The 27,646-nt window shown below is 31.5% G+C and overlaps 1 protein-coding gene across 1 annotated transcript in view; it reads left to right on the top strand.

The window, feature by feature from the left end:
• Nucleotides 1-27,299, top strand: part of LOC127700314 (gigaxonin-like) — a 28,094-nt gene extending 795 nt beyond the window's left edge. The window contains exons 2-5 of the mRNA XM_052203729.1: nucleotides 4,090-4,419; nucleotides 10,208-10,561; nucleotides 15,852-15,988; nucleotides 21,706-27,299. Coding sequence (XP_052059689.1) covers nucleotides 4,090-4,419; nucleotides 10,208-10,561; nucleotides 15,852-15,988; nucleotides 21,706-22,547 — 1,663 coding nt within the window. The 3' untranslated portion in view covers nucleotides 22,548-27,299. The remainder of the gene's footprint in view (nucleotides 1-4,089; nucleotides 4,420-10,207; nucleotides 10,562-15,851; nucleotides 15,989-21,705) is intronic.
• Nucleotides 27,300-27,646: the final 347 nt, after the last annotated feature.

Below are 27,646 nucleotides of genomic sequence, written 5' to 3'. Positions count from 1 at the left end.
TAATTGTTCTGAGTTTGAAAATCATGATTGTTGTTGTAACTAGCTTTGATGTAAATACTGCATGCAGTTAGCTTGGTATGAGTAAACTCAATGAAGATTTGGTATCTACCGCCTTTCTTTTTAAAATACAAGTCTTAGATGAATGAACTCTGCCTAAATCTTCATGACAATCTTTTATTCATGATTCATTTTGTCAAAATAAATACTAACCTTAGTCTGCAGAATAGTCCCATATAAAACACTAAAGGAAACCTGTTTACATCATAAGAATGTCACTTTCTTGACTTTATTTTGAGGAAACAATAGAAAAAAAACTTATTTATAGCAATACACTTACTTAAACATGATTATAAATGTATTCAACATTAAACTAATAAAGGTTGCGAACGGACCCAGGGTTGCGAATGTGTGAAGTGCGAACGTGAAATGGGGCGAACGTGAATGGGAGCGAACATGATTTTGGGCGAAGGGACCCGGTTTCATGACGGATATGAACATAAATAACGGTAGCAAAAAAAAAAAATAATAGATACAGGCCATATTCTTGCCGGCGAAATGACGATTTAAGTCACCAAAGAATTTAGAAAATCGCTAAATCTCGCCGGCCGACTGACTTCATAGCGAAGTCAAATCGCTATCAAAATAGGAAAAAGGGAGACAACTTGTAATTGACAAATCTCACAGGTAAAAAAATGGCGGCTGACAAGGAAAAATCGAGATTTTTCGAAACGACCCAGGACTTATACTGTCAACGATCAAATTAAATAAATACAACGGCGACTTTGAACATCCTCGGATATAACATTCAAAACTATTCAAACGGAAAACTGACCGTCTGGTTAAGTTATCATTTTACGATAATTTTCATCTGAGGATGTTGCGTAATCACTCAGCTGATTTGTTTTATTTTTATTACTTACACGAGTCGATCAATTTTACTATTCGGTAGGTAAAGGGTTGGAATTCACGGTAGATTTATTATATTGATTGAATAAAAATTGAAATATAAAAGGTAGAAAGACAGCTGATGGATAATGTGATTGCAAACATACGACACTCGACCAGATAATTTGTGATCAGCAGTGGATTTTTTTCTCACGACCATTTCGTTGATATGGATGATATTTTTAAAAAATGATAGAAATTAACTCTTTATCATGTTTATTGGATAATTAATATGCGATTGAAAGATTTTTTCATTTATAGACTTACAATTTTTAACGATAATCTCAATTTACAACTAACATAATGTCCTGGACATTCAATAATGTTTTACAAAATAATGACAAATGGTGATATGAATTAAATTCCCAGTCATGTGAAATTCATCAGGTAAACTGGGAGTCATATTTTTCTGTACTTTTAAAAATAAATTGAGGCAGATGCACATGAATTTAATGCATCAAAATCGTGATAATATTACTAGGCTACTCCCTTATGTCCCAATCAACAAATTTTATTTAGTCTAAGAACACGAATGCAACCGAAACGGTAATGGAATCTCACTTCTCCAAGAAATTGACCACTTCTCCCTTCTCTCTCATGGAAGGAGAAGTCACTTCTCCCTCTTCAAAATCCTAGATTAGGCCCTGTAGATAAGCAAAACAAAGTTAGATGATAAGAAAAGATAACATAAATTTTCAATCAATTTGTAATTAATACCAGAGTCAATGGACTATTATTAACTCAGTTACCCTGACATTAGTAACATTATGGTCAAATAATCAAATTTCTTTATTCCTAATTAAAGGACCCTTATAGAGCATATACATAAATACAAATCACAAAGTTCATCATGTTCATACAATATCCTCACAAACACCACATGCAATCTAACACGGTCAGGCCTCTACAATAACTGATTTTTCAACTTCCCCAATAGGACAAGTACATACCAAAATTTACTTGTCCGAATGGAATTGTAACTTGTCAAAAAAAAAATCCTTTATATTATAAAATTGAGAATGGAAATGGGGAATGTGTCAAAGAGACAACAACCCGACCATAGAGCAGACAACAGCCGAAGGCCACCAATGGGTCTTCAATGCAGCGAGAAACTTTTTTTCATTTTATGTTGATTCAATGAACAAAATGAATTAAAACAATAGAACAGAATTTGATTTATATCTCTTGGTATCCTTTTCAAAAATATGAGTCAAGAACAACTAAATCTAGTCATTTCTAGTCACAGGACTAAGGTTCTAGTTTTCATCAAAGCCAAAGTCTCATCAGATTCTGCATATCAGGCACAGTCTGGTAGGCCGGTCAGTCTACACTCATTTGGTTTGTATCCTGGTCTTTTATGTTGATAAAATATTGATTATTATTATTAATGTCTTACTACTATCAGCTTTGTTTTAAATATATTAAAATGTTTATTCAAACACACTCAAATATTGTTTGTCTAAATAGTAAACATGATCAAATATGATTTTCTGAATTCTATGGTCAATAGTTTCTTCTTTTCATTTTTAAAATATTTTTGTTACATAAAATTTATCATATATTTATTATAAAGCAACAGAATAAGGTAGGGAAACAGGTACTGGTTTGTCTTGGTCCCGAAATGTCTCCAACAGTGCCGAACTATCTATTAAACATGGAGCCGATTTGTTTCCGTGCCGGTGCCAAACTGTCTTGTTACCTAATATACAAAGCGCACCGCTGATTCTGATTGGTAAGACTTGTTCCCTAGAAAAGTATGCCTTTTATTTGTTATAAAGTATCTGACAAAGAACCAGTTTTAAAGTATCGATCGCAAGTAAACATGTCAAATTAATATTTGTTTTTATCTTCTTTTCTTTTTTATTTGTTTATTATGGACTTTGATCATCAAAGTTGGATTTAAGTTATTTTCTACAAAATAATTCTATTTGTCCCGTTGGACAAGCTTGGTATGGCATTTACTTGTCCGAACTTTTTTTCCTCTGGTATCGGACAAATTTTGCTCATATAACAATGGAAGTCTTCCTAATTCATAATATACCATTACATAAGAATTCAACCCCTTGACCTCTAGTTATGTTTTACAATAGTCCAAGTGAACTTTTTCTACATTTGGTGCTTTATGAACACCCCAAACATTAGATACTACATACATATGTGTCAAAAAAACTAATAGAAAGAACGTGTTCAGGTATAAGGATGACGTCCTTTTCCTCATACTAAACATAGCTTTCCTGCCTTGTTTAGCACAAGTGTTTTTGAGTAATATAAAATTTACAGTTATAATGAAATAACACACTAAGATAACAGAAATGATCTAATGTTTTACCATTATAAATCCATGTCTCATTTAGTCTGATTTTTCTACCTTTATCTTGGTTTTCTTTGTGTTAACTGAAAGACCCCATTTCTCAGTATAACCTGATAAAATATTTATAAACATATTTTGCAAGCCTTGGATTGATTCTGACATCAATATCATTTCATCGGCATACATTAATAAACAAAGTGCTATGTCCTGAATTTCTCGATAATTCTAATACAAGATCTAACATTGCTATACATGGATTTTAAAATAGTACCGGTAAGCAATTTTCTGCTGAATTCTTATATAGAAATCTTGTACCACAAACATAGACGATCAACTGAATCAAACGCTTTTAAATGATCAACAAAGCAAAAATATAAACATGCATACTGATAATTAATAATTAAAAAATAATTAATTTTAAAAAAAATATAGAAACCATAGCATAAAGCAAGTTATGAATAAAACACTTAGTGAAAGGAAACCAAAAGTTTGTGGATATGTTGTATATATAGTTCAAACCATACATGAAATATTTGAGTTTTATATATATTTCTTTGTTTTGGCATTCGCAGTGCTCACATTTGAAATTTATTGTTGAGAAACTTATTTGTATTGTATATAATAAAATTGAATAACTTTGATATCGTTTGTGAGAAGCTTGGTAATTACAAACAGTTTAAAAATTAGTAAAGCTCATTTGGTAGAGTTGTGAAAGACTGGTAATGTGTAATGATGAATGCTACTTCCTGCAAGCTAAAATTATTTTTTAGAATTACTGATTTCAGTCTCACTTAAATTTGCACATAGTAGAATGAAATTTCCTGTTGTTTCAGATTGGTCTTTAATTATGATGACTCTACACATACTCACACTACAGACCCCTCTGTTGTGGATTTAACATCTCTAGGTATCAGTGAGGAAACATTTGGCACAATTCTAGACTATATTTACACTTCAAACATCAGTTTGTGTGATGAAAACATACAAGATATATTACAAGCATCAGATCTACTTCTACTGATAGATCTAAAGGCACTCTGTTGTGAATATATAGAACAATGTATCAGTCCACAGAATTGTATTGGCATTAGAGAATTTTCAGCTCTGTATGCCTGTCCATGGGTACACCACAAAGCTTCCAGTTACTTGGATGAACACTACAGGTATAAAGAAAAATGATTTCAATCATTATTAATTTAACCTTTTTTTTTATATTGTGATTATATTTTCTTAGCAGAGTAGCAAAACAGATTTTTAGTACTTGTACGTTTTGATAAGGTGGAAAATATTGAAATACAATACAGTAATTTCTGGATTTGATTTGAATGCTTATATGCTAGATATATGTATTGGTACACCTATCACCTGTTTTAGATATTGTTTGCCGCTGCATGTAACATTATGGTAAGAAAATCTAGCAATACAAAATAAGGAGATGTGGTATTATTACCAATGATACAACTATCTACCAGAGACCAAGGAGATGTGGTATTATTACCAATGATACAACTATCAACCAGAGACCAAGGAGATGTGGTATTATTACCAATGATACAGCTATCCACCAGAGACCAAGGAGATGTGGTATTATTACCAATGATACAACTATCCACCAGAGACCAAGGAGATGTGGTATTATTACCAATGATACAACTATCCACCAGAGACCAAGGAGATGTGGTATTATTACCAATGATACAACTATCCACCAGAGACCAAGGAGATGTGGTATTATTACCAATGATACAACTATCAACCAGAGACCAAGGAGATGTGGTATTATTACCAATGATACAACTATCCACCAGAGACCAAATGACGTATATGTTAGCAACTATAGGTCACCATACGACCTTCAACAATGAGCAAAACCCATAACACAAAGAAAGCTACAAATTGCCACGACTAGACAAAATGTAAAACAATTCATACAGGAAAACCAACAGCCCGATTTATGTACAAAATATACGAAAAACAAATATGACAGACCAGCAACAAAAGACAACAACTGAATTATTGGCTGCTAGGTACATACATATATAAGGATAAAAAGATGTAGTATAATATGTACACAGTGTATTCCTTCCACCACTGTATTTTTTCCAGAGGGCAAGTTACACTAGAGTATAATTTCCAGAGGAATTAATGCACTAGGATACTTTTTCCAAGCCTAGTGTAAATTATAACCCTTATGTTAGATGTGTATCCAAAACACTCTTTTCAGTAAATCATTTCAGATTAAAATTTCACATAAGCTTGTGAAAAGACAATTCCACTATCCATCATATAAGGTTTTCAAAATCTATATATACCTAATTATTATGATAAATGTGTCACCAAGGTAGAACATATTTGCATAATTTATCACAGCCTTGGTGGTCTCGTGGTAGCTTGTTCTCCTTGAGTACGGGAGGTCATGGGTTCAAACCCTGGCAGGGTCAAACCAAAGACTTTAAAACTGGTATTTGCTGCTTCTTCTCTAAGCACGCAGCATTAAGGAGTAAGAGCGAAGAGTGGTCAGCTCGGAGTCAGAAAAATGTGTCTGGGTAAGGTGACATTTCTTCCTGCGGACTGTTACCCTGTGAACTAGCATGTTAAAAATTCAGCTCAGCATGTCGGTCTAGTACTAAGCAGGGTAAATATTCATATAACATTAACATGTTCTCGTCTTGAATATGCATATTAATTTGCCACTGGATGTTAAGCAGCCATCCATCATCATCATCATCATCATCATCATTTATCAATCAAAGGGAGATACTTATGAGAGATTTCCATTTTATGGATACTATATTCCGGAATAAATTTCATAGTGAAATTGTTTCCTTTTTATACGACCGCAAAAAAATTTTGTGGTCGTATATTGGTATGACGTTGGCGTCGTCGTCGTCGTCGTCCGAAGACACATTGGTTTTCGCACTCTAACTTTAGTTTAAGTGAATGGATCTTTTTGAAATTTGACCATAAGGTTAAATACCACAAAAGGAAGGTTGGGATTGATTTTGGGGGTTATGGTACCAACCGTTAAGGAATTAGTGGCCAAAAAGGGGCCAAAAATAAGCATTTTCTAGTTTCCAGACAATAACTGTGGAATGGTGTATGGATCTCTCTGAAATTATACTACAAGTTTCCATACCACAAAGGGATGGTTAGGATTTGCTTTGGGGGGTTATGGCTCAAACCGTTTAGGAATTAGGGGCAAAAAAGGGGGAAAAACAAGGTTGTCCTGGTTAATGGACAAATACTTTAGTACAAAACATAATTTAAAGCAGTGTAAGGGAGATAAATCAAATACATCATTGAAATTATCTCCCTTACACTGCTTTTAAATTATGTATAAAGTAATGGTTAATGAACAATAAAGATAATTTAAAACAGTGTAAGGGAGGTAATCCAAATACAATGTTTTGGTTACTTCCCTTACACTGCTTTAAAATTATGTTTAAAGAAATGCATATTTATAAAGGAAGACCAGTAAAAATATCTGCAAATGTTGCATCTTTTTTTTTTACAAAAAAATCCATTTGAAAGATTTGACACTATATTTTTAATTCTATTATAAAATAGATTAAGTTAGCACTATGGTAAATTTAAATGGGTAATTATGGTTGCCAACTCCATTGGAAATTTGAATTGAGATTATGACCATATCTTGAGGGAAAGTTTTTTTTTGGGGAAAAAAGGGCGGGGGGATAAAAAGAAATTGTGGGGAGTCAATTTTTTCTCATTTCAGATTTCAGAAATTAAAAAGAATTGTTCTTCAAATATTATTTTTTTTTCAAATTTCAAATATTGAAAAATTTCAAGAAGTAATCTTTAATTGCACAGTATGGCGCATTAGATTTGTAAAATCTTTGATCACATTTATTTATTTGTTATGCCGAATCTGACAGTGTATTTAGATTTTTAATTTTGGGTCCAGTTTTCAAATTGGTCTACATTAAGGTCCAAAGGGTCCAAAATTAAACTTTGTTTGATTTTAGCAAAAATTGAATATATGAGGTTCTTTGATATGCTGAATCTAAACATGTATTTAGATTTTTGATTTTTGGCCCAGTTTTCAAGTTGGTCCAAATTGGGGTCCAAAATTAAACTTTGTTTGATTTCAACAAAAATTGAATATATGGGGTTCTTTGATATGCTGAATCTAACCATGTATTTAGATTTTTTATTTGTGGACCCTGTTATCAAATTGGTCTACATTAAGGTCCAAAGGGTCCAAAATTAAACTTAGTTTGATTTTAACAAAAATTGAATTTTTGGGGTTCTTTGATATGCTGAATCTAAACATGTGTTTAGATTTTTGATTATGGGCCCAGTTTTCAAGTTGGTCCAAGTTGGGGTCCAAAATTAAACTTTGTTTGATTTCAACAAAAATTGAATATATGGGGTTCTTTGATATGCTGAATCTAACCATGAATTTAGATTTTTTATTTGTGGGCCCCGCTATCAAATTGGTTCATATTGAGGTCAAAAGGGTCCAAAATTAAACTTTGTTTGATTTCATCAAAAATTGAATTATTGGGGTTCTTTGATATTCCAAATCTAACCGTGTATTTAGATTTTTAATTTTAAGTCCCGTTTTTCAAATTGGTCTACATTAAGGTCCAAAGGGTCCAAAATTAAACTTAGTTTGATTTTAGCAAAAATTGAATTCTTGGGGTTCTTTGATATGCTGAATCTAAACATGTGTTTAGATTTTTGATTATGGGCCCAGTTTTCAAGTTTGTCCAAGTTGGGGTCCAAAATTAAACTTTGTTTGATTTTAACAAAAATTGAATATATGGGGTTCTTTGATATGCTGAATCTAACCATGTATTTTGATTTTGGACATTGGACCATAATAGGTAAATTAAAAAAAATCAAGTTCTCAGACCACATTCTTTCTGTGTCAGAAACCTATGCTGTGTCAAATATTTAATAACAATCCAAATTCAGAGCTGTATCAAGCTTGAATGTTGTGTCCATACTTGCCCCAACTGTTCAGGGTTCGACCTCTGCGGTCGTATCAAGCTGCGCCCCAGCGAAGCATTTTATTTCTTAATTTATTAAGTATAAACTGATGACTTTAACATGTTTAATTAGAAACAGAAAATATTTCACAGGTTTATAAAAAATTACCATTATTACACATTATCCAGTTGTGAAATATATTCATCATACTCTGATTCCTCCATCACTGTAGTCATGTAACTAGACATTTTGTATTTCTACCTTTACTTTTTTAAATTTCTTATTGATCTGTGAAATTATTTCTGGTTTTGTTACATATTTTTTATGATAATTGTTTTCCTTTTTGATATCATGGATATTGTGATTATGAAATTAAAATTTTTAGTTTTAAATATTTTACAATTACCATCTGTGATATTATTTCCTGTAACAAAATGATTGTTTGGTATTTTTTATGATTCCTTTAGCTTTTATTTAATTACTCTATTATGAGTCCATAGTATTTGCAAAAATTTAGTTTTTTTTCAACTTTTCTATACATTTGTGAATGATAATCTCTGAATATGAAAACTTTGGTTCAAAACAACAATTTCACACCTTCTATTCAGGTTTATTTAATTCAAAATCGCCTGATACTCCTCCTGCTCCATATCTAATAATATGTAACCTTTGTTATAATAATATTACAATAAATTGATAATATGCCATTTAATAAAATGCACGGGCGACAACAATAAGAAAATCGGCTTTATGAAAATGAAACTTTTCCACAGTCATCACCTATTGGTCAATTTATTTAAACATTTGTCAGTTCTATTGTCCCAGTGAATAAATACAATATACAATTATGGTCCGCTGAGGAGTTGAATATCCAAAATTGTCAACCCATACTTGGGTTAACAATTTTGGGTATTCACCGACTCAATGGGCCATAACTGTTTTGTCATACCGAAGAAACAATTATTAAAAGTAAAATATTGCCTTACCGGAGTGAATAAGATTGTCAAAACACTAACAATAGGTAATTATTTTGTGTCTTAGAATTTCTGGTATGTACAACAAAGGTAGACTCTTTCTGTAAAATATTGATGGCCCTGTAAAGGGCAGTTTATGAGAAATATCCTTGGAACTAGATGATTTTCCAAGCCTTGTTTGATCTTGTTTCCTTGTAACTTGATGGGCTTGTTACCTGGCCGTTGCCATTTTGTTTACGGATGTCAATGGTGTCATTTTTATGGGAGATAACTCTTGAAAAAATCAAAGGGCTGAAAAGGTTATTCACAGGGAATAATAGGTTTGTTTGATGGAGGCTTCAATTTATCTGGGTTATTCATCGCTCCTGCCAATTTTTGAAAAACCATCCAAATTAAACTATAACACTTGATTCCGTATCAGCCAATCAAATAATTACTATACAATGTAAGGTATAATAATAGCTATTGTTTTCTGTGTAGTTTTTAACTTTATTCATTGGGACCTTTAAATGTTTTCTTAGAGAAATCCATCACTCATGGATTAATTTACCAGAGTAAAAAAAAATATCTTCTAAATAGATGAAAATACATGTTTCAACTCAAAAAACTGTGTGTGATGTTGTATTTTTTCAATATCAATAATATATTTTCAATCTGTTCAATATAAACACTGATTTAATCATAAAAAGTTGATATTTCTGACAGATTTTTTATCATTATTCCTATTGAAATTTTGCATTTTTTTATTTTTTGTTTAATTATAGAATACATTAAAGAAGGCCTTAATTTAAACATTGTGAATAAACTACACATAGAACAATAGCTATTGTATTTATTAAATGGGACAATAGAACTGACAAAAGTTTTAATAGATTGACCAATAGGACAATGTAGGAGATGACTCTGTGGAAAAGTTTCATTTTGTTCGCAATAAATGTACTATTTTTCCGATTTCATTTGAAGTTCAACGTATAAAAGAATAAAAAAAAAATATCAAGACCACATTTTTATTGTGTTTCGACAGAGATATCAGTCACTGTGAAGAATTCTTAAGACTACATGCCAAAGATTTGAGGGAGATATTAAAAAGGGACACCTTGATTGTAAGATCTGAAGAGGATATCTTCAACAGCATTCTTAGATGGAATAAATTTGATGAGAAAAGCAGGAAAGAAGATTCAAAGGTGATTATCAGGGATTGTATAAGAGTGAAGCAGTTACCAGACAATTACCTCCAAAGAATTTGTACATCTGATCCAGAGTTTTATGCTTGTCTTAGTACACATAATCAGAGTCAAGAAAAGAAAGAGGAGGATGACCGTTGTCGTGGATTTACTGATGTCATTTTGGCTGCTGGAGGGGAAGGTCCTATTTCTATGTAAGTAAACATACAAGTTGTCAGTCACCATGTGGATGAAAAAATTATAGCATGTAGAAAAGTCAAAGTCTTTATTGGACCTTTAGAATAACAAGAGAATTAAAAACAAATTTAATATGAGAATAAGGTTGCTAAGTATGCTAAGTGGATGCTTAGATAAAATCTGTCTATTTTATTACTGCTTTAAAAAAATTCAGTAGATTATGTAGGTGCCATTATTGGCATTTTATTTTTTTAATAAAATAACTGAATGCTTATTTTTTGCATTGGTAAAACTTAATATTAGTAGTCTAGGCACAGAAAGAATTTATTTGGAAAGATATTTGAATCACATCAGTATTACTTTTTGCTTAAAATTTATTAAAGGAAGGCTCAAGTAGGATATAGACCAAAAAAAGTTGCTGGGTATCGAATTAGATTACTACGCCAATTATCTCTAAGGGATTTTATAGTATATATAGACATGGAGCTGGGCCTTCTTGTTGAAAAGGTCTATGGGTTGACCAGTTTGAAAGGTTGACAGAGTTGACAGGTTGACTGGTTAGATTCACTTGGTTGGCAGGTTGACAGGATTAACTGGATGGACAGGTTGACTGGGTCAACAGGATTAACTGGATGGACAGGTTGACTGGGTCAACAGGATTAACTGGGTTGATACATTTTATGTATTTTAGAAAAACCATCCATGAAATGTTAGAATTTACATCAATATTGTTAAACTTGTGGACCCTTTCTATTTGTCATTCCTGTCGACCATGGAAATTTCTATCACCCATGTCAACCCTGCAGAACTTGTCAACCCTATTAACCTGTGGACCCCTTTTAAATTGTTGTGTTGACCGTGTCAACCCCTGCAATTTCAACCTGACATCCCTGTCAACCTTTGTAATTTCAATGTAGCTTAACTTATATAGTGCATACTGGCAAAACTGAATCACAACCATTTTTTTTTTAAATTAGCAGGAACTGTTTTACCCTTTACCCTTTTTGTTCCCATATATGGCAACACAGGTTATACAGTGATCCTCATGTCTGGTCTCCTTTTTTTATTTGTTTGGCTCTGGCAACTAGGATGGCTAAAATACCTGTATGTTGCAAACTTGTAGAGAATTAGCTACTGTCATTGACCGTTAACACTTGATTACCATGATTACATTTTCAGTGCTATTTTATTCTTTAGTCAGTCAGGGCATAGATGTATAAACCCATAGATGAAGCTCAACACTGACTTCAAAGGTTCTATGTGCGTTGTAATGGCTTTCACACTTATCTGACAATGACATGAACCAGTTGGTCATTGAGATGGCAATTGACAATCTAGACAATAGAAAACTGACAATCAAATGCTACTTAGCAGTTAAACATGCTAAAAAATAGGAAATAAATAAAATCAAATTATATATTTTAGAATGACTTGGTTATGAAAAAATAATGTTCTTGTAGGTAATACAATATTACAAATTATTCTCGAAAAGAAATTAATAAATGCGGATATTATTTTTTTTAGCCAGAACTAATATTTTTCATCATATTTACATATTTACATTTTTAGATTTTATATCTTTTATCACAATTTAACTTTATTTAAACAATGTACATGTATGTTTACTATTATAAACAAGTCTATTAAAAATATAATTAATAGAAAACATAGAAAAAGTTGAATATATTCTCCATAATATTTATTTACCATGCTTTACATGGAATGTTTTGGTAGTAAACTAAAACTCTTTACTTAAACCATGGATGTATAAAGCTGCTTAAACTTATTTAATAAAGATCATGAATGAAACTATTACTAATTTAGCCATAGATGTATAAAATACATCTTTGATTTAGTAACTTATACGTAAAAATATATAGGCCTAAATGATTTAAAAAGACAATATCTCTTCTAAAAATGTAGAAAAACTGATGAAATAAAGAAAAAAATGTACTTTCTTATTAATTTTTTCCCAAATTCGACGCAGTTCGACACCTTATTGAAGCATATCAAAGAAAAGGTTTATTTTAGAAGTTCAACAACGTGCTATTCCCATTTTCAGGAACTAACAGAAACATAGTTTTTATAAAATATAAAGATACAAGCCTTAAAAAAACATTTTTTAATTTAGTTCAATATTTCCCTTGTAAAATGCGCATTTTCTGACCGATTTCATCCATTTTTTCACCATTTTATTTGTCTGTCCAGTGCGATAAAATTAGACATACTCTCACAACAGAAGGGACATAACTCGAGAAGACAATTAAGAAAATCTATTCTGCTGTACTGGTCAATACAGATCAACAGATAAGAAATGTAGCTAGAGTTACTTGATTGAGGACAACACACATGAAACATCAAAGACAGTCAATTTGGTCATGGTTCTTTTTATCTAAGAAAAGAGAACAGTAGGGAACTTTTGACGAGCTTTATCTATGGGTTTATACATCTATGGTCAGGGGTACTACTTGTACTTGTACAAGTAATTTTTATTTACTTGAAGAAGTAAATATTAATATACTTATATAAGTATATTTGTAGGATACTTATACAAGTGTATTTTATTTACTTGTATAGGTAAAAAAATTTTGGCTTATTTATGTCCCTTATATAAAAACATTCAGATTTTTTACTTATACAAGTAAAAAAGTCATCCTATCTTCTTTTCTTGAATTTCTTAGGACTTCTTTGTTCTAATAGAATTTTTAATCGTCTGTCTTTTGCAGATGTCTTTACTAATCATTTAAGTGTAATTTCATGGACAATGAAAATCTCATTTGTCTGTTATCTTCAGAACACTGCTCATTTATAAGCCCCCAAGGGGCAATTTTTGAAGGCCTTGGCCATGGGCAAATACTTAAGATCTTTGCGCAATTAGTTTCTTTGTTGAATTAATGAGATGAAACATTGAACTCTAATAAAAAATTATGAGCTAACCTGAGAAAAATTGTTAAAGGCTTGTTTTTACATCTCAAAACTTGAGAATTTTTCGGGATTGTAAAAAAAGTAAATTTTAAATTTTTGAGAAAATTAAGGGGAGATTATTCAAACATTATAATTTACTCATATGAGTATATTATTATTTACTTCTTCAAGTAAATAAAGATTACTTGTACAAGTAGTACCCCTGACTGTTAGTTGTTTCCAAATATTTTTTTTCAATGTTATTTTTATCTATTTTTAAAAATAATTTATTTCAATTATTGTGTCTCGTCCGGAATATGCATGAAATATTTGCCACTGGACGTTAAGCAACCAACAATCAATCAATCAATCAATTATTGTGAACCAAATGAAACTTTTTTGAGTAATCTCCTCTTGGTCAAGGTATTTAAACTTTTGTCAGTTCTATTGTCCCATTGAATAAATATAATAGCTATTGTATCTGTGTAGTTTATTCACTAGGACCTTGAAATTTCTTAAACATTGTTTAAAGAGAAATCCAACACTCAATGCTTAATTAACCTGAAGAAAAAAGTAAATGAAAATACATGTATCAACTCACAAAACTGCATGTGATGTTGTTTTTATTCAATATCAATAATGTATTTTCAGTATGTTCAATATAAACACTTGATTCAAATATTAAAAAATTGATTTTTGACAAAATTTTTGACATTGTTCCTAGTGAAATTTGTTTTTTTGTGTGTTTGACAAATAAAAACTGGAAAATGACAATGTTTAAATTAAGGCCCTATTAAATGTATTTTATGACTTATCAAACACACAAAAAAATGCAAATTTCAACAAAACAATGCTAAAAATTTTGTCAGAAATCAACTTTTTGTGATTAACTCGGTGTTTATTTTGAACAGATTGAAAATACATGTATATTATTGAAAAAAAAAGAAATTTCTTCTTTGAGATTTCCAATAAACATGATAAAGCATGAGTATGATTAAATGAATATAGTTTATCACAATGTTGTGGACTGTATAACACAAGATATCATGGTACATTGTACAATCATATGTCATTCCTGAGTGATTCCCTCTTTAATGTAATATTTTTGTGCTTTTATTCCCCCACCAGCAGGTATAGGGGTCATTAAGTGTTACCCTTGGTTGTCCTTCCTTCTATTTCTCTGTCCCATTTTGGTTCCACACTCCAACTTAGTTTTCCTCATCCAAATTTTATGAAACTCATACACAATGCTAAGAACCAAAATTCCCAGACAGTTCAAATTTGGGTAGTGAGTCACTTACTGTTTCAGAGTTATGCCCCTTTATAACTTGGAAAATTGCAAATTTTTTTGTTTCCACTCTCTAACTTAAGTTTGCCTCATTCAAATTTTATGAAACTCATACACAATACTTAAAACCAAAACATGCAGACAGATATAAAAATAAGGAGATGTGATATGATTGCCAATGAGACAACTAGCCACCAAAGTTCAAATGAAGTGGATGTAAACAATTAAAGGCAACCCTATAGCCTTCAACAATGAGAAAAATCCATACCCTACAGTTGGCTATAAAAGGCCCAGACAAGAAAAAAATGAAACAGTTCAATTGAGAAACTAATAATTTAAGAAAAACAAATACTGTAAACCAACTAATTTTCGCTTGCGATTTATTTTGACGACTTTCGTGAGAAGAAAAATAACGCGAATATAAATCACCTCAAATACGCAAAACTTGGATCTTTCCTTTTTAACTACATCAAATATTTTTGAAAATCGTAAAATTTAATCACCGCAAAGTAGGAGAGAAATGGCTAAATGCGAAATAAAGTATCCGCGAAAATAAGTTGGTTTACAGTATGACAGACATGAACCAATGACAACCACTGAACTACAGGCTCCTAACTTGGGACAGGCACATAAAGAATGTGGCGGGGGTTAAACATGTTTGTAAGCGCTCAACCCTCCCCTAACCTTGGACAGTGTTGTAACAGCACAACATAAGAACAAACTATAAAAATCTGTTGAAAGTCAATTTTGGGCAGTGAGTCACTTACCGTTCTAGAGTTATGCCCCTTTTAAACTTGGAAAATTGCAAATTGTTTTGCTTCCACACTCGAACTTCAGTGCCTCATGTAAATTTTATGAAACTGATACACAATGCTATGAACCGCAACAAGCAGAAAGAGATCAAATTTGGGCAGGGAGTCACTTACTGGTCTAGAGTTATGTCTCTTTTTCACTTGGAAAATTGCAAAGCTTTAGTGTGGGCATTCGTGTCCTCAGACACATTATTCTTTTATTTAAGTATGAAATTGCTCAGTTTGCAATGGTTTACTGAAGCCAGTCATTTGTGGTTAGCTATGGCATTCATGTCCATAGACATTTGTTTTTTACTATTTCAGAAAACAAGAAGATGTAGAAATTAAATCATGTGTTAGATGTCTTTTACCAAACTTTTTGGACCAAAAAGGAGAAGGTGTTTGGATAGATCTTCCGTGTTTGAATGGGAGAAGGACAGGCCATGGCGTTGTAGATGTTGGTAAGGGGAGAGAATTAAATACTTACACATTTGTTTATATACAGTTTAAAATACAGTATTAAATTAAAAAAAATCATCTTTCTAAATACCAAACAGCAAAGAATGATAAGAAATGTGATTGGTTAGAAGAGAAACTGTATCACAAATTTATGTATGGAACATATTTGAAAGATTGAAATATTTTCTGTAGTAGTATTATAAGGATATTGAGGGGGAACTGCATGTAAGATACATATCATACTATGCTGTTAATATTGCTGTAAATTTTTCACAAAAGTTTCATTATCAAGAAATCAATATCTTACACTTTCCACCAGACTGGGTTCCTAGTATCAAAATAGGTAGCAATCTTTGTACTCATTACTGAATGTCATACAAAGGTTATCCCAGGTCAACTCTTCCTGTATATATATATATATGTATAAAAAACTGAAAAATGCTGAGGAATATACAGTGTTATGCAATAAGTATTACTCACAATCCTTTTTTTTTTTGCTATATATGTCATATACAAACTAGGTATTTTCAAAAAAATATTTTGAAGGCAGTTATGGTTAGATTTTAATTAACTTGGTGCCTATAGAAGCAGAATTGTCTAAAGTATATTTACTTATTTGTTCATAATTTTGTCTTCAGTTTTTGATTCAATCTTGATTCAGCCATGCTGGATCTATGTTATCACTCCAGATTTAGTAATGGTGCAGAATTCTAAGTTGAAGACATATCATGAAACTAATTATTTATTTTTTTATGATTCGCAGACACTTTTTAATCATCTACTGTTAACTTGTAAAAATGTTATTTAAGAAAATATTGGTCGAACCGCTTCTTAAGATATACATTTACATATAGCTCCTTTGTAAATCAAAATGTATGTTAAATTACTTTTATGAATTAATGTGAAAAAATAATATATATAATATTTAATCATTTGAAAAGAATTATGAAAGTATTTTATAAGTATTTTATGCTTGTGTAAATTATGGATTAAAATTTGGTACAATATATGTATTGATATCAAAGTTGATTCCCACACTTTTTAGCTCACATGGCCAAAAGGGCCAAGTGAGCTTTTCTCATCACTTGGATTCCGTTGTCCGTTGTCTGTCATCGTCCGTCATCTTCTGTTAACTTTTACAAAAATCCTCTCCTCTGAAACTACTGGGCCAAATTTAACCAAACTTGGCCACAATCATCATAGGGGTATCTAGTTTTTAAAATATGGCAGATGACCCCCCTGCCAACCAAGATGGTCGACATGGTTAAAAATAGAACATAGGGGTAAAATGCAAGTTTTGTCTATTATTTTGAAAACCGTTATAAATAGAGAAAATCTGACAGGGCGAAAATGTTCAGAATGTTGAGCTCTACCAATTGTCAATTATACTTCAAAACTGTTAGACGACTTCTTTCAGGAGTTATTGCCCTAAAATGACAAATTTTACCATTTTTTGTCTCGCCTTGACGGAGTCAAAAAGCGAGACATAGGTATTCTGTTTCCGGCATCAATGACCACGTCAACAATGTATTAGTTTGTGATTAGGTGTAGTTCATGGTGATCCACTAGTGGTAGATCAATGATATTTGGTATGCAGTTGTATTAGCATTGGCACATCTCATTACCATGGAGATTATTTGGCCCCGCCCCCTCAGTCAAGGTCTATTGACTTTGAAACTTTTCATAGTTTACATGTATTAGTTTGTGATTAGGTCAATTTATGGGGAACCACTTGTGGTAGGTCAATGATATTTAGTATGCAGTTGTATTAGCATTGGTACATCTCATTACCATGGAGATTATTTGGCCCCGCCCCCTCAGTCAAGGTCTATTGACTTTGAAACTTTTCATAGTTTACATGTATTAGTTTGTGATTAGGTCAATTTATGGGGAACCACTAGTGGTAGGTCAATAATATTTGGTATGCAGTTGTATAAGCATTGGCATATCTCATTTCCATGGAGATTATTTGGCTCCACCCCCTTAGTCATGGTCTATAGACTTTGAAAATTTTGCTAAGTTAACATGTATTAGTTTGTGATTAGGTCAGTTCAAGGGGAACCATTAGTGGAAGGCCAATGTTAATTTGTGTTCAGTTGTATAAGCATTAGCACATCTCATTTCCATGGAGAATATTTGGCCCCGCCCCCTCAGTCATGGTCTATTGACTTTGAAACTTTTGCTTAGTTTACATGTATTAGTTTGTGATTAGATCAGTTTAAGATGAACTGCTAATGTTAAGTCAATGATATTTGGTATGCAAATGTATTGGCATTTGCAAATATCGTTTCCATGGAGATTATATAGCCCCACCCCTGATCATGATTCATTGACTTTGAAACTTTTACATAGTTTACAAGTTAATGTTTGTGTTTAGGTTTGTTTAAAGGGAACAACTTATAATAAGTCAGTGGTATTTGGTATGCAGTTGTATTAGCATTGGCACATCTCATTCCATGGAGATTGTTTAGCCATGTACCTTCAGTTATGGTTCATCGACTTTGAATATTTGCATAACTTGCATGATAAAGTATTGCTATTTTAATTTCAACATTTGCATTATCAAAATTACAAAAAGGCGAGACATATCTCTGTGATAACAGTTTATTTTCATTTTTGTCTATTATCTTAAAGATTATAATAGATAGAGGGAAACTTTAAAATGCAAAAATGATCACCAAGACAAGTTCTACCAATAGGTCTGCATGGTCGAAATCGTCAGTCGATTCCTTATTAGAGTTGTTGCCCTTTGATGACGATTTTTACCAATTTTTTGCGTTTTTTCCTCATATCTTAAAAATTATAATAGATAGATAGAAATTAAAATAAGCAAATATGATCGGCAAGACAAAATCTACAATTAAGGCAAATGTTGAAAATTGTCCAACGTTTCCTTATTGGAGTTATTGCCTTTTAATGACGAATTTTACCAATTTTTTTGGGTTTCGCCTTATATGATAAAAATTATAATAGATAAATAAACACTTTCAATCACAAAAATGATAAGCAAGGCAAGATCTACTAACAAGTCAAATTTTGTTTCAAACTTATGATTTTGATTGTCCCTTGGTTTCTTCTCTGTGAAAAGTGTTTAAACACATGTTAACATTTTGGGCTAAAATCAATTATCCAAAGTTCTGATGGTTGTTTCAATATAAATGTCTTACAGAAGTTTGTATAAAGAAAAAAATATTGAAAATGAGATAAAAGTTATGTCCGACTACCATAAGCTAAAAAATGGCTGGATCACATCACCAATGATGCTTTGATTTTTTCTGCCCCCCGCCCCCGCTGCTAGGCGATTGGATGGGGGCATTAAGTGTTTTCTTTAACTTTCAGGGGTTCAAATTAACATTTGGTACTGGAAGGTCCAGGACCTTTGACACTCCAAACTGAAAGGTCCACAACCTAAATCCCAGGTCCTACTTTTATATGAAATATTGCATAACTCAATAAGATACAAAATTAATGTACTTTTGGAGTAAGGTTAGTTTGTTTCATCATATTTGAACTGCATGTGATGTTTCGTTTCTCATATAATGGGCTATCCAGCGAATAAACAGTTTACAACCTTCAATATTGAACTACTGCTTACACATCAACACCATTTTTGCACTGGATTTCAAGAATAAATTCATAGTCACTGAAGGGTTTCCCTTTTTTGCAATACTGTATGCAGTGGTGAAAAGAACCTTATATCTATTTAACTGATCAGGCTTGCATTGCTGCTTGAGAATACATTGTCCAAGTTTAGTGTCTGACAATTAATCTTTAGACTTAAAATTTGGGTCACTTTCATGGATCCACTGCTTTAAACAAGATAAATGCTGGGGTGTCACTTCGTATATTTTTATTGGGTCTATTTTAAGATTTTGTGTTCCCATTACAAATTTTCTTTTTCTGAATGGGTGGGAAACTTCAGGCAGTATGTGCATGACATTAGGCCAGTTGATTCATCAAAATATAGCCACGGTTTGCTCGATTTTCCACTGGGGCTTAAATGTCCGTTCCGGTTTTTCACGATCGCATTGTTGGTATATAGTGAGATCTTCATTTGATTTCTTTTGAAGACGTTGAAGACACAGGCACTTGTTTCTATCCATGGGAAGGTTGAATATCCTTCTATATTTATGGATGGTCGACCTTCCCATGGATAGAAACAAGTGTTTGTGGTTGAAGACCGTTCATAATCTTCAGGCTTTCTCTTGGAAGATGTGACACCAAAGTGAAACGGATTCATTTTGTTCGATTAAATGATTTGTCACGTGACTTCTCGCAACTATTTATAACCTTGTGTTTCCAAGAAATACAAGGTTAAAAATAACTTTTATCACTCGTCGGCAAGGTCAGGGATGAAACATATTTTTATCTCAATTTCAATAATAATATGACTTAAAAATGACGATACAGATGGTTAAAAAGGTCAGCAAAAATAATTTTGTATTTCCTTTAAAATCGAAGGTCCGTCGGGCGTAGCTAGTAACCAAAACAAAAGTCTGATTGCAACAGTGGAAGGTCACGGACCTCGGACCACTGCTACTTTGAACACCTGACCTTATGCCCCTGCCACTAGGGGATTTGGGCATTAAGTCTTACCTTTTACCATCAGTCTGTCTTTCTGTCTGTCCTTTTTTCCATCCCATTTTCGTTTTACCAATCTAACTTAAGTTATCCTCATCCAAATTTTATGAAACTCATACAAAATGCTAAGAACTGAAGCTTGCAGACAGAGTTCGAATTTGGGCATGGATTAACAAAAAATTACAATTGAAATTGGTTGAAATGCAAATTTCTGGACAAAAATAGTATGTATTGCACACCATTGTAGTATATATTTAAAATATATTATTTATTTATCTTTGCTTATTCTCATAGTGATACATCTCTTATAAATACATATGTATACTGTAAACTGGGAAATTTTTACATTATCTTTTTTTTTGTGATATATCAACAAAATCTAATTTTGCCCCAATTTGGATTTGAATATCCCTGGGTCCTATAAAATGTTCATAAATATGTTTTAAACTCTTAAATGATGTTAGAGGCATATACTTTTGATCAAAAGCTTATATAACCATGTTGAACATGTATAAATGGAAAAGATTAATGTGATTATTCAGGGTATAAAATACTGATTTATTGTTGTTTCTATAATGTTCAGTGGCAAATATTTCATGCATATTCAGGATGAAATACATTTTCTATGCTAATTAGATGATGGTAGATGTCCTCTGCATTCATAATATATAATATAATAATTAAATATTGATATATTATTTATATGAAAACTTGTCATTCAGGAATAAAGTCAATCAATGAATAAAATCATAGATACCAGGATTAAAATTTTGTACGCCAGACGCCCATTTTGTCTACAAAAGGCTCATCAGTGACGCTCTAATAAAAAAAGTTGAATGGACCAAATAAAGTACAAAGTTGAATATCATTGAGGACCCCAAAGTACAAAAGGTTTTATTAATACAGCTAAGGTAATCTATTCCTGGGGTAGAAAAATAGTAGTATTTCAAAATTTTTTAAGTTTTTCAAACGGTTAATTTATAGTTATGACCATATTAATGATAAATCATGTCAAAACTGAAAAATACAACATACAGTTTGGAATTATTTAAGGAAAGGTAAATATGGTAATAGTGGTTAAATTGTTTCAGTATGAGATGTAAACTAGTCATTTCAAGTTGTTTATTATTTCTTATAGGAGGATGTCTCTATGCTTGTGGGGGACGAGATCAGAACTGTGTCATTCTTAACACTTGTGAAAAGTATGATCCCTTGGCTAATAAATGGTGTGAGATTCCTAGAATGAATCATGGTCGTGTTGGCTTTGGACTGTTGGCTATCGATCACAACATTTATGCCATAGGAGGAAGCAATGACATGACTGAACCATTAACATCTATGGAAGTCTATAACATATATACCAACAAATGGTCAGCACTCCCGGACATGAATCTAAAAAGGGTGTGGTCATCATATTGTAATGTTGACAAGAAGATCTATGTTATGGCAGGTGGAGCTGTCGGAAAGTTATTTGAAGCTGTAGAATGCTTTGACACTCGCACAGAAACTTGGACCTCAGTTTCTCCAATGAGGGAAAAGAGATGTGATGCTCGAGCTGTTGCTGTGAATAAAGATATTTATGTTTTAGGTGGTTTTAGAAGAATTGAATGTCCAAGTGCAATGCATGGGGGACACAATATAAAATTCTGTGGAACAGAATTATACTCTACTAGAAATGACTATTGGGCACAGTTACCTACTCGTGGAACAGGGCTTTGTACAATGTCAGACTCATCACAGGTATATGGGGCTCTTTATGATGGAGAGGAAATACTGGTTGTTGGGGATTTGGACATGGAAGGTACTTTCCATTGTGTAAGAGCTTACAATATACATACTGGTATATGGCACTGTATATCACCGAATCCACCACTTAATCAGCGTAGTTACCCTGTATGTTTATTTAGACTTCCGACTTATTTGTTACAACTATTTCAACGGGAACAAGGGAAACTAACATTTCAATCTAGAAACAAGTAGTATACTGTTTTTCGACTTTATATTTAAGCTTTATATAGAAATGTAGTGAAAAAAGTGTGCATGATGTGTCATTGATGTTTGTAAATAGAAATACATTTATATCTACGCTGTACATGTGTAATCCTTATTTCTATTTGTTGTTATGAAAATTTCTCCTTTATGAGAGCAGATATTGTAATTTTGTAGAAAACTAATTAGCAAAAGGCATTTTACATTATTAGATTGAAAGATAAAAAATTATATGTCAAAAATTCATTTAATTTTAAAGAAAGAAATCATGTGATTTTTGCTTCTTGAACAAAGATCAATAGACATTTAACCTTGAGAACAAAGACGTGCCAAAATATAATAAAATGTGATCTAAATCTATCAGAGTAATGGAATAGGTTCTGTAGGATAATTTTCTTGGAAAATCTATTGTTTATCAAATGATTTCCCTTTCCACACATGTCTAAACCTTGAATAAAAGTTTTATTTATTCAGACATTTTTTATTTAGGGTATGTTATAGCTGAAATATGATCACAAGTGTTCTGCAACTGTGGTAAAAATACCAAAATGAAATAATTACAAATGTACCTATCCTGCCTCATTTTAAATCATTTAGTTCAGAACTATATGAAAAATTAAGTTACTGATTTCTTTTTAACTAAAAAGTCTTGTAGAACATATAAGGTTCAAAATACAGAATAAGGCATTAAAAAGAACTTTGGTCCAAAATATTTAAGAGAATGTATCTGACTACCAAATTTGTTATATGGTAAACAAGTTTGTCTAATATATTGAAAGTTTAACATTTGTTTTGTTTAATATCTATTTATATAAAAATTGAGGCAATGGTTTTTTCACTAACTACAGAACAGCTCTCAATTCCTGTTTTTCAATTGTCTCCAATTGCCATACCAGATTAAAACAAATGAACAATAAAAAAATTAACACTAGTTCATCAAGTTCCTAAAAGTATTACCATCATCCAGAACGATATCAGTTATTATCTATCTATATAACACAGTTGTTATCAAAATTTACTCCTGTATTTAGAACTTTGAATTGTTGTAATGTCAAATTGTTAGTTCCAGTTTCTTATGTTGAGAAACAATAATATTGCTTTATTACATTTGTAGTTATGGACTCTTTTGTATTGATTAAAATATATGACTTCATTGTGATCATTTTATTTTTATATAACAATTACGTACAATGGCGCATGTTAAAATATGAAATATAGATGTTAAAAATCAGGGGTTTTTTCGGATGATTGTTACATTCAGATTTAAAATCTGATATATGATGCATGTCTATATTTACTTATACTTATTAGTAGCTAATAATTTATTGTTCATTTGTTATTAACAAAAAATATACCATAATGGTGCTTACTTTTATTTATGAATTTATAATCAGTTAAGCTAATGTGTATTATAAAATTACTAGTTCTTATACACTACTAATATATAAATCATTGACATTTAGAGGGAATGATTGATCTACTAGAATTATAGAAAGTCAGTGTTATGTATATTGGCAAGAATTTTTGCCAATACAGTTTTTAAATTTTAAGTGTTTTCCCTGATAAAATATGCACTGTTAATTTTGCATAATATATTGAAGGTGTATTATTAAACTTAAACTTAAGAAATATAATGCCAAATTTTTCACTGTATGTCATTCTAGCTTTAAATTTGAAACTGAAATAAGAGGTTATTTTTATACATTAATACTTATTACAGTAAGTGTCTGGCATAAATCTTGTTGTTTTTGAATATTTTTCAGAAAACTAAAATCGATGAATTTAAGAACCCACAAACATGTTACTTTTGCTCAAACCACGCAAATTGATACCAACGAATAAAAGTACTTTCACAGTATCTTTATGATCTTAAATATGCAAATTTAGATAAACTAGACCCTTTTCCTGTATGCAGTTTGTTTCAACAGTGTTGACAGCTTCAAGAGTATTATAATTTACAAGTTTTTAGCTTCCTTTTTATGCCCCGATGTAGCGGAGGGGGCATTAAGTTTTACCCTTGTCTGTCTGTACGTAAGTCCTTACGTCTGTCTGTACATCTGTACGTCCATCTGTACATCCGTACATCGGTACGTCCTGAAATTATTTTCCGTTCTCTAACTTTAGTTTGCTTCAACCAAATGTTATGAAACTTATACACAATGCTTATTACCACAAAACACAGATCAAATTTGAATTTGGGTGGCGTCACTTTTACCTTTCTAGAGTTATTCCCCTTTACAAATGGAAAAAATGCTGAATTTTTTGTTTCCATTCTCAGACTTAAGTTTCCCTCAACCAAATGTTTTGAAACTTATACACAATGCTTATTACCACAAAACTCAGATCTAGTACGAATGTGGGTAGTGTCAATATTACAGTTCTTGAGTTATGTCCCTTTCTAACATTATATGCAAGCTGGGGCATCATCTGTGTCACATGGACACATTCCTCGTTTATTTTTCATCTTAAGGTCTGTTTTCTTCTGAAAAACACTGGCCATTTATCCTTCAATAAAAAACAAATGGTTATAAAAAGATACAGATGCACACCTAAACATTTTTTGGTGTTTCATGCATGTTGCAATAACTATTGAAATTAATGCAGAACATTAGTCAAATTATGATTTACTTCACAACATTGCACAATTATGATGTCATTATAGAATCATAAATGTTCTAATGTGTCATTTGATTTTGTATTTGTCAGATATTTTAAAATATTTTGTGTTCAAATATTTAATATTATTACTGCCATTAAATATAATGGAATTATTTTAGGGCCACTATTAACAGTGTCAATTACATGTTTATTCCAATTTTTGGAAGATATGGATATTTTGAGTGAAAAGTAAATCAGCTTTCTTGTTGTTGTTGTTTTATATTTGCTGTATTATTATTTACATCTATGCTGGCATATATATCTATTTTGTCATATACATTTTTTCTGCCATATACATACATCTATTCTGGCATATACATCTTTTCTGCCGTATACATCTATTCTGGCATATACATCTATTCGGGCATATACATCTATTCTGGCATATACATCTATGCTGGCATATACATCTATGCTGGCATATACATCGGTTCTGCCATATACATCTATTCTGGCATATACATCTATGCTGGCATATACATCTGTTCTGCCATATACATCTATTCTGGCATATACATCTATGCTGGCATATACATCAATGTTAGAAGTGTTTGTTATCTATGTTTGTTTTGAATTTTGAATGTGATCACATGTAAATAGCCTATTTGCCAATGGTTATTGACCCTGTTATTTGAGATCTATTTGTAAAAGTTGTTTCCCTTAAGAAAGAGGGACATAACTTTCAACATATATGAAGAGGTAGTGAAAAGAGGAAATTTATCAGTGCATATTGTGTGTAATCCAAGATATTTAAATCTTTTAATAACATTTAATCTTTTGCCGAGGTAAAATCTTCTGATATAAATAGTTATTTTCATTCAAAATTGGTTAAATTGCCTGTACATCACTTTTAACCTGTAATGCTTCGTATGGTCAGCATCCCGTTTAGTCTGTTTTACAACCAGTCTACAACTTACAAAGGGAAACAACTTGTTTTAGAAGTGTGCTATAACAGAATTAAATTAGTAATCGACAAATAGGCTATTTTAAAAAGACTTGTTATTGACAATATTGTTCAAGAGGATATTATTAAAAAGTTTAGCCTAGTTCATATATTCGTGTATGTTGTAGTAATTAGTAATTTAGACATGATAATTTATAATATTTGTGGAACAAGAAATATTTATGTGTGTTCACTTTGAAAGTGATGACAGTTTGTTTAATGTTTGCCCTGTGAAGGTATTTGGACCATATGATTTTTAAAAAGACCTGGATGTTTTATGCAATTTTTTAGCAAATATTATGATTCCAGCAAACATTGGACAACTTCAGAAACCCATATGATCTGGTAATAATCTTTGAAGATTTAAGCAGGTTTTTGTCTCGCCTAACATAGAATTGTAGAAGCAAGAATAAGGTGTAGTGTTTTTAAAAGTCTCACCTGTGACAAAGTCTTTAAAGGGTGACTTAGGCATGCTGTTTTAGCGGCATCATCAACAATTTGTTATAGTTTGTGATGAGGTTAATTAAAGGGGAACCGCTATTGAGCCACTAATGATAAGTCAATGATATTTAGTATGAAGTTGCATTAGCATTAGCACATCTCATTTCCATGGATATTATCTTGTCTTGCAGCCTCAGACATTTTTCAATGACTTTGAAAGCTTTGCATAGTTTACATATTAAAGAGTTGCCATTTTAATTTCAACTTTTGCATTTAACTATCAAAATTACCTCAGGTGAGACAAGTCTCTGTCAATAATTTATTTATAAAGTTTTCTTACTCATGAACAATACATTTGTCAAAAAAAATTATTAACTTATGATTTTCTTCTTATAAATTGTTGATATTTGACCACCATTTTGTTTCTGGTTTGGATATCCAAATATGTTGAAGAAATAGAACTAGAAGCATCTGTTTTAGTGTTAAGTATGATTTAGTATATATCACATAATATTGACTGTAAACACCTTAGATCTGTTAACAGAACAATTAATACATAGTTATTTCTATTAAGTTTGATCATATTCTAGTCATTTTCATCTTTCATCAAACTGCTGAAAATTACTTGAAACAAATAGTATACTGTTTTGATTTTCATTGTTTTTGTATCATTAAAGTACCTGTTGGTAATAATTGACGTATGTTTTAAACATTTCTGTAGTTTCTATTAATAAAATGTGTTGTTGTATCCTGCTTCAGAAAATAAAGAAATGCATAAATAAAAATAAAACTTGTATTTCTGGCCATCTATTTGGGGGGTACACATTGTTATGTTATGTATCCTCTGAAACTACTGAACCAATTCCAACCAAACTTAAGCTGAATGATCTTTAGGGTATCTAGAATAAACAAAAAAAGAAAAGTATTAATGATAAAGATAAACTGTAAACAGCAAATATGTTCAGCAAAGTAAGATCTACAAATAAGTTTTATATGACCAAAATTGTCAATTGACCCCTTTAAGAGTGATTGCCCTTTAAGGACAATT

The sequence above is a fragment of the Mytilus californianus genome, unplaced genomic scaffold, assembly GCF_021869535.1.
Source record: "Mytilus californianus isolate M0D057914Y unplaced genomic scaffold, xbMytCali1.0.p SCAF_5, whole genome shotgun sequence".
In the NCBI taxonomy this organism is placed as follows: Eukaryota; Metazoa; Mollusca; class Bivalvia; order Mytilida; family Mytilidae; genus Mytilus; species Mytilus californianus.
The sequence above is the reverse complement of the archived record's forward strand: the minus strand, read 5'-3'. Positions and strand labels throughout refer to the sequence as shown.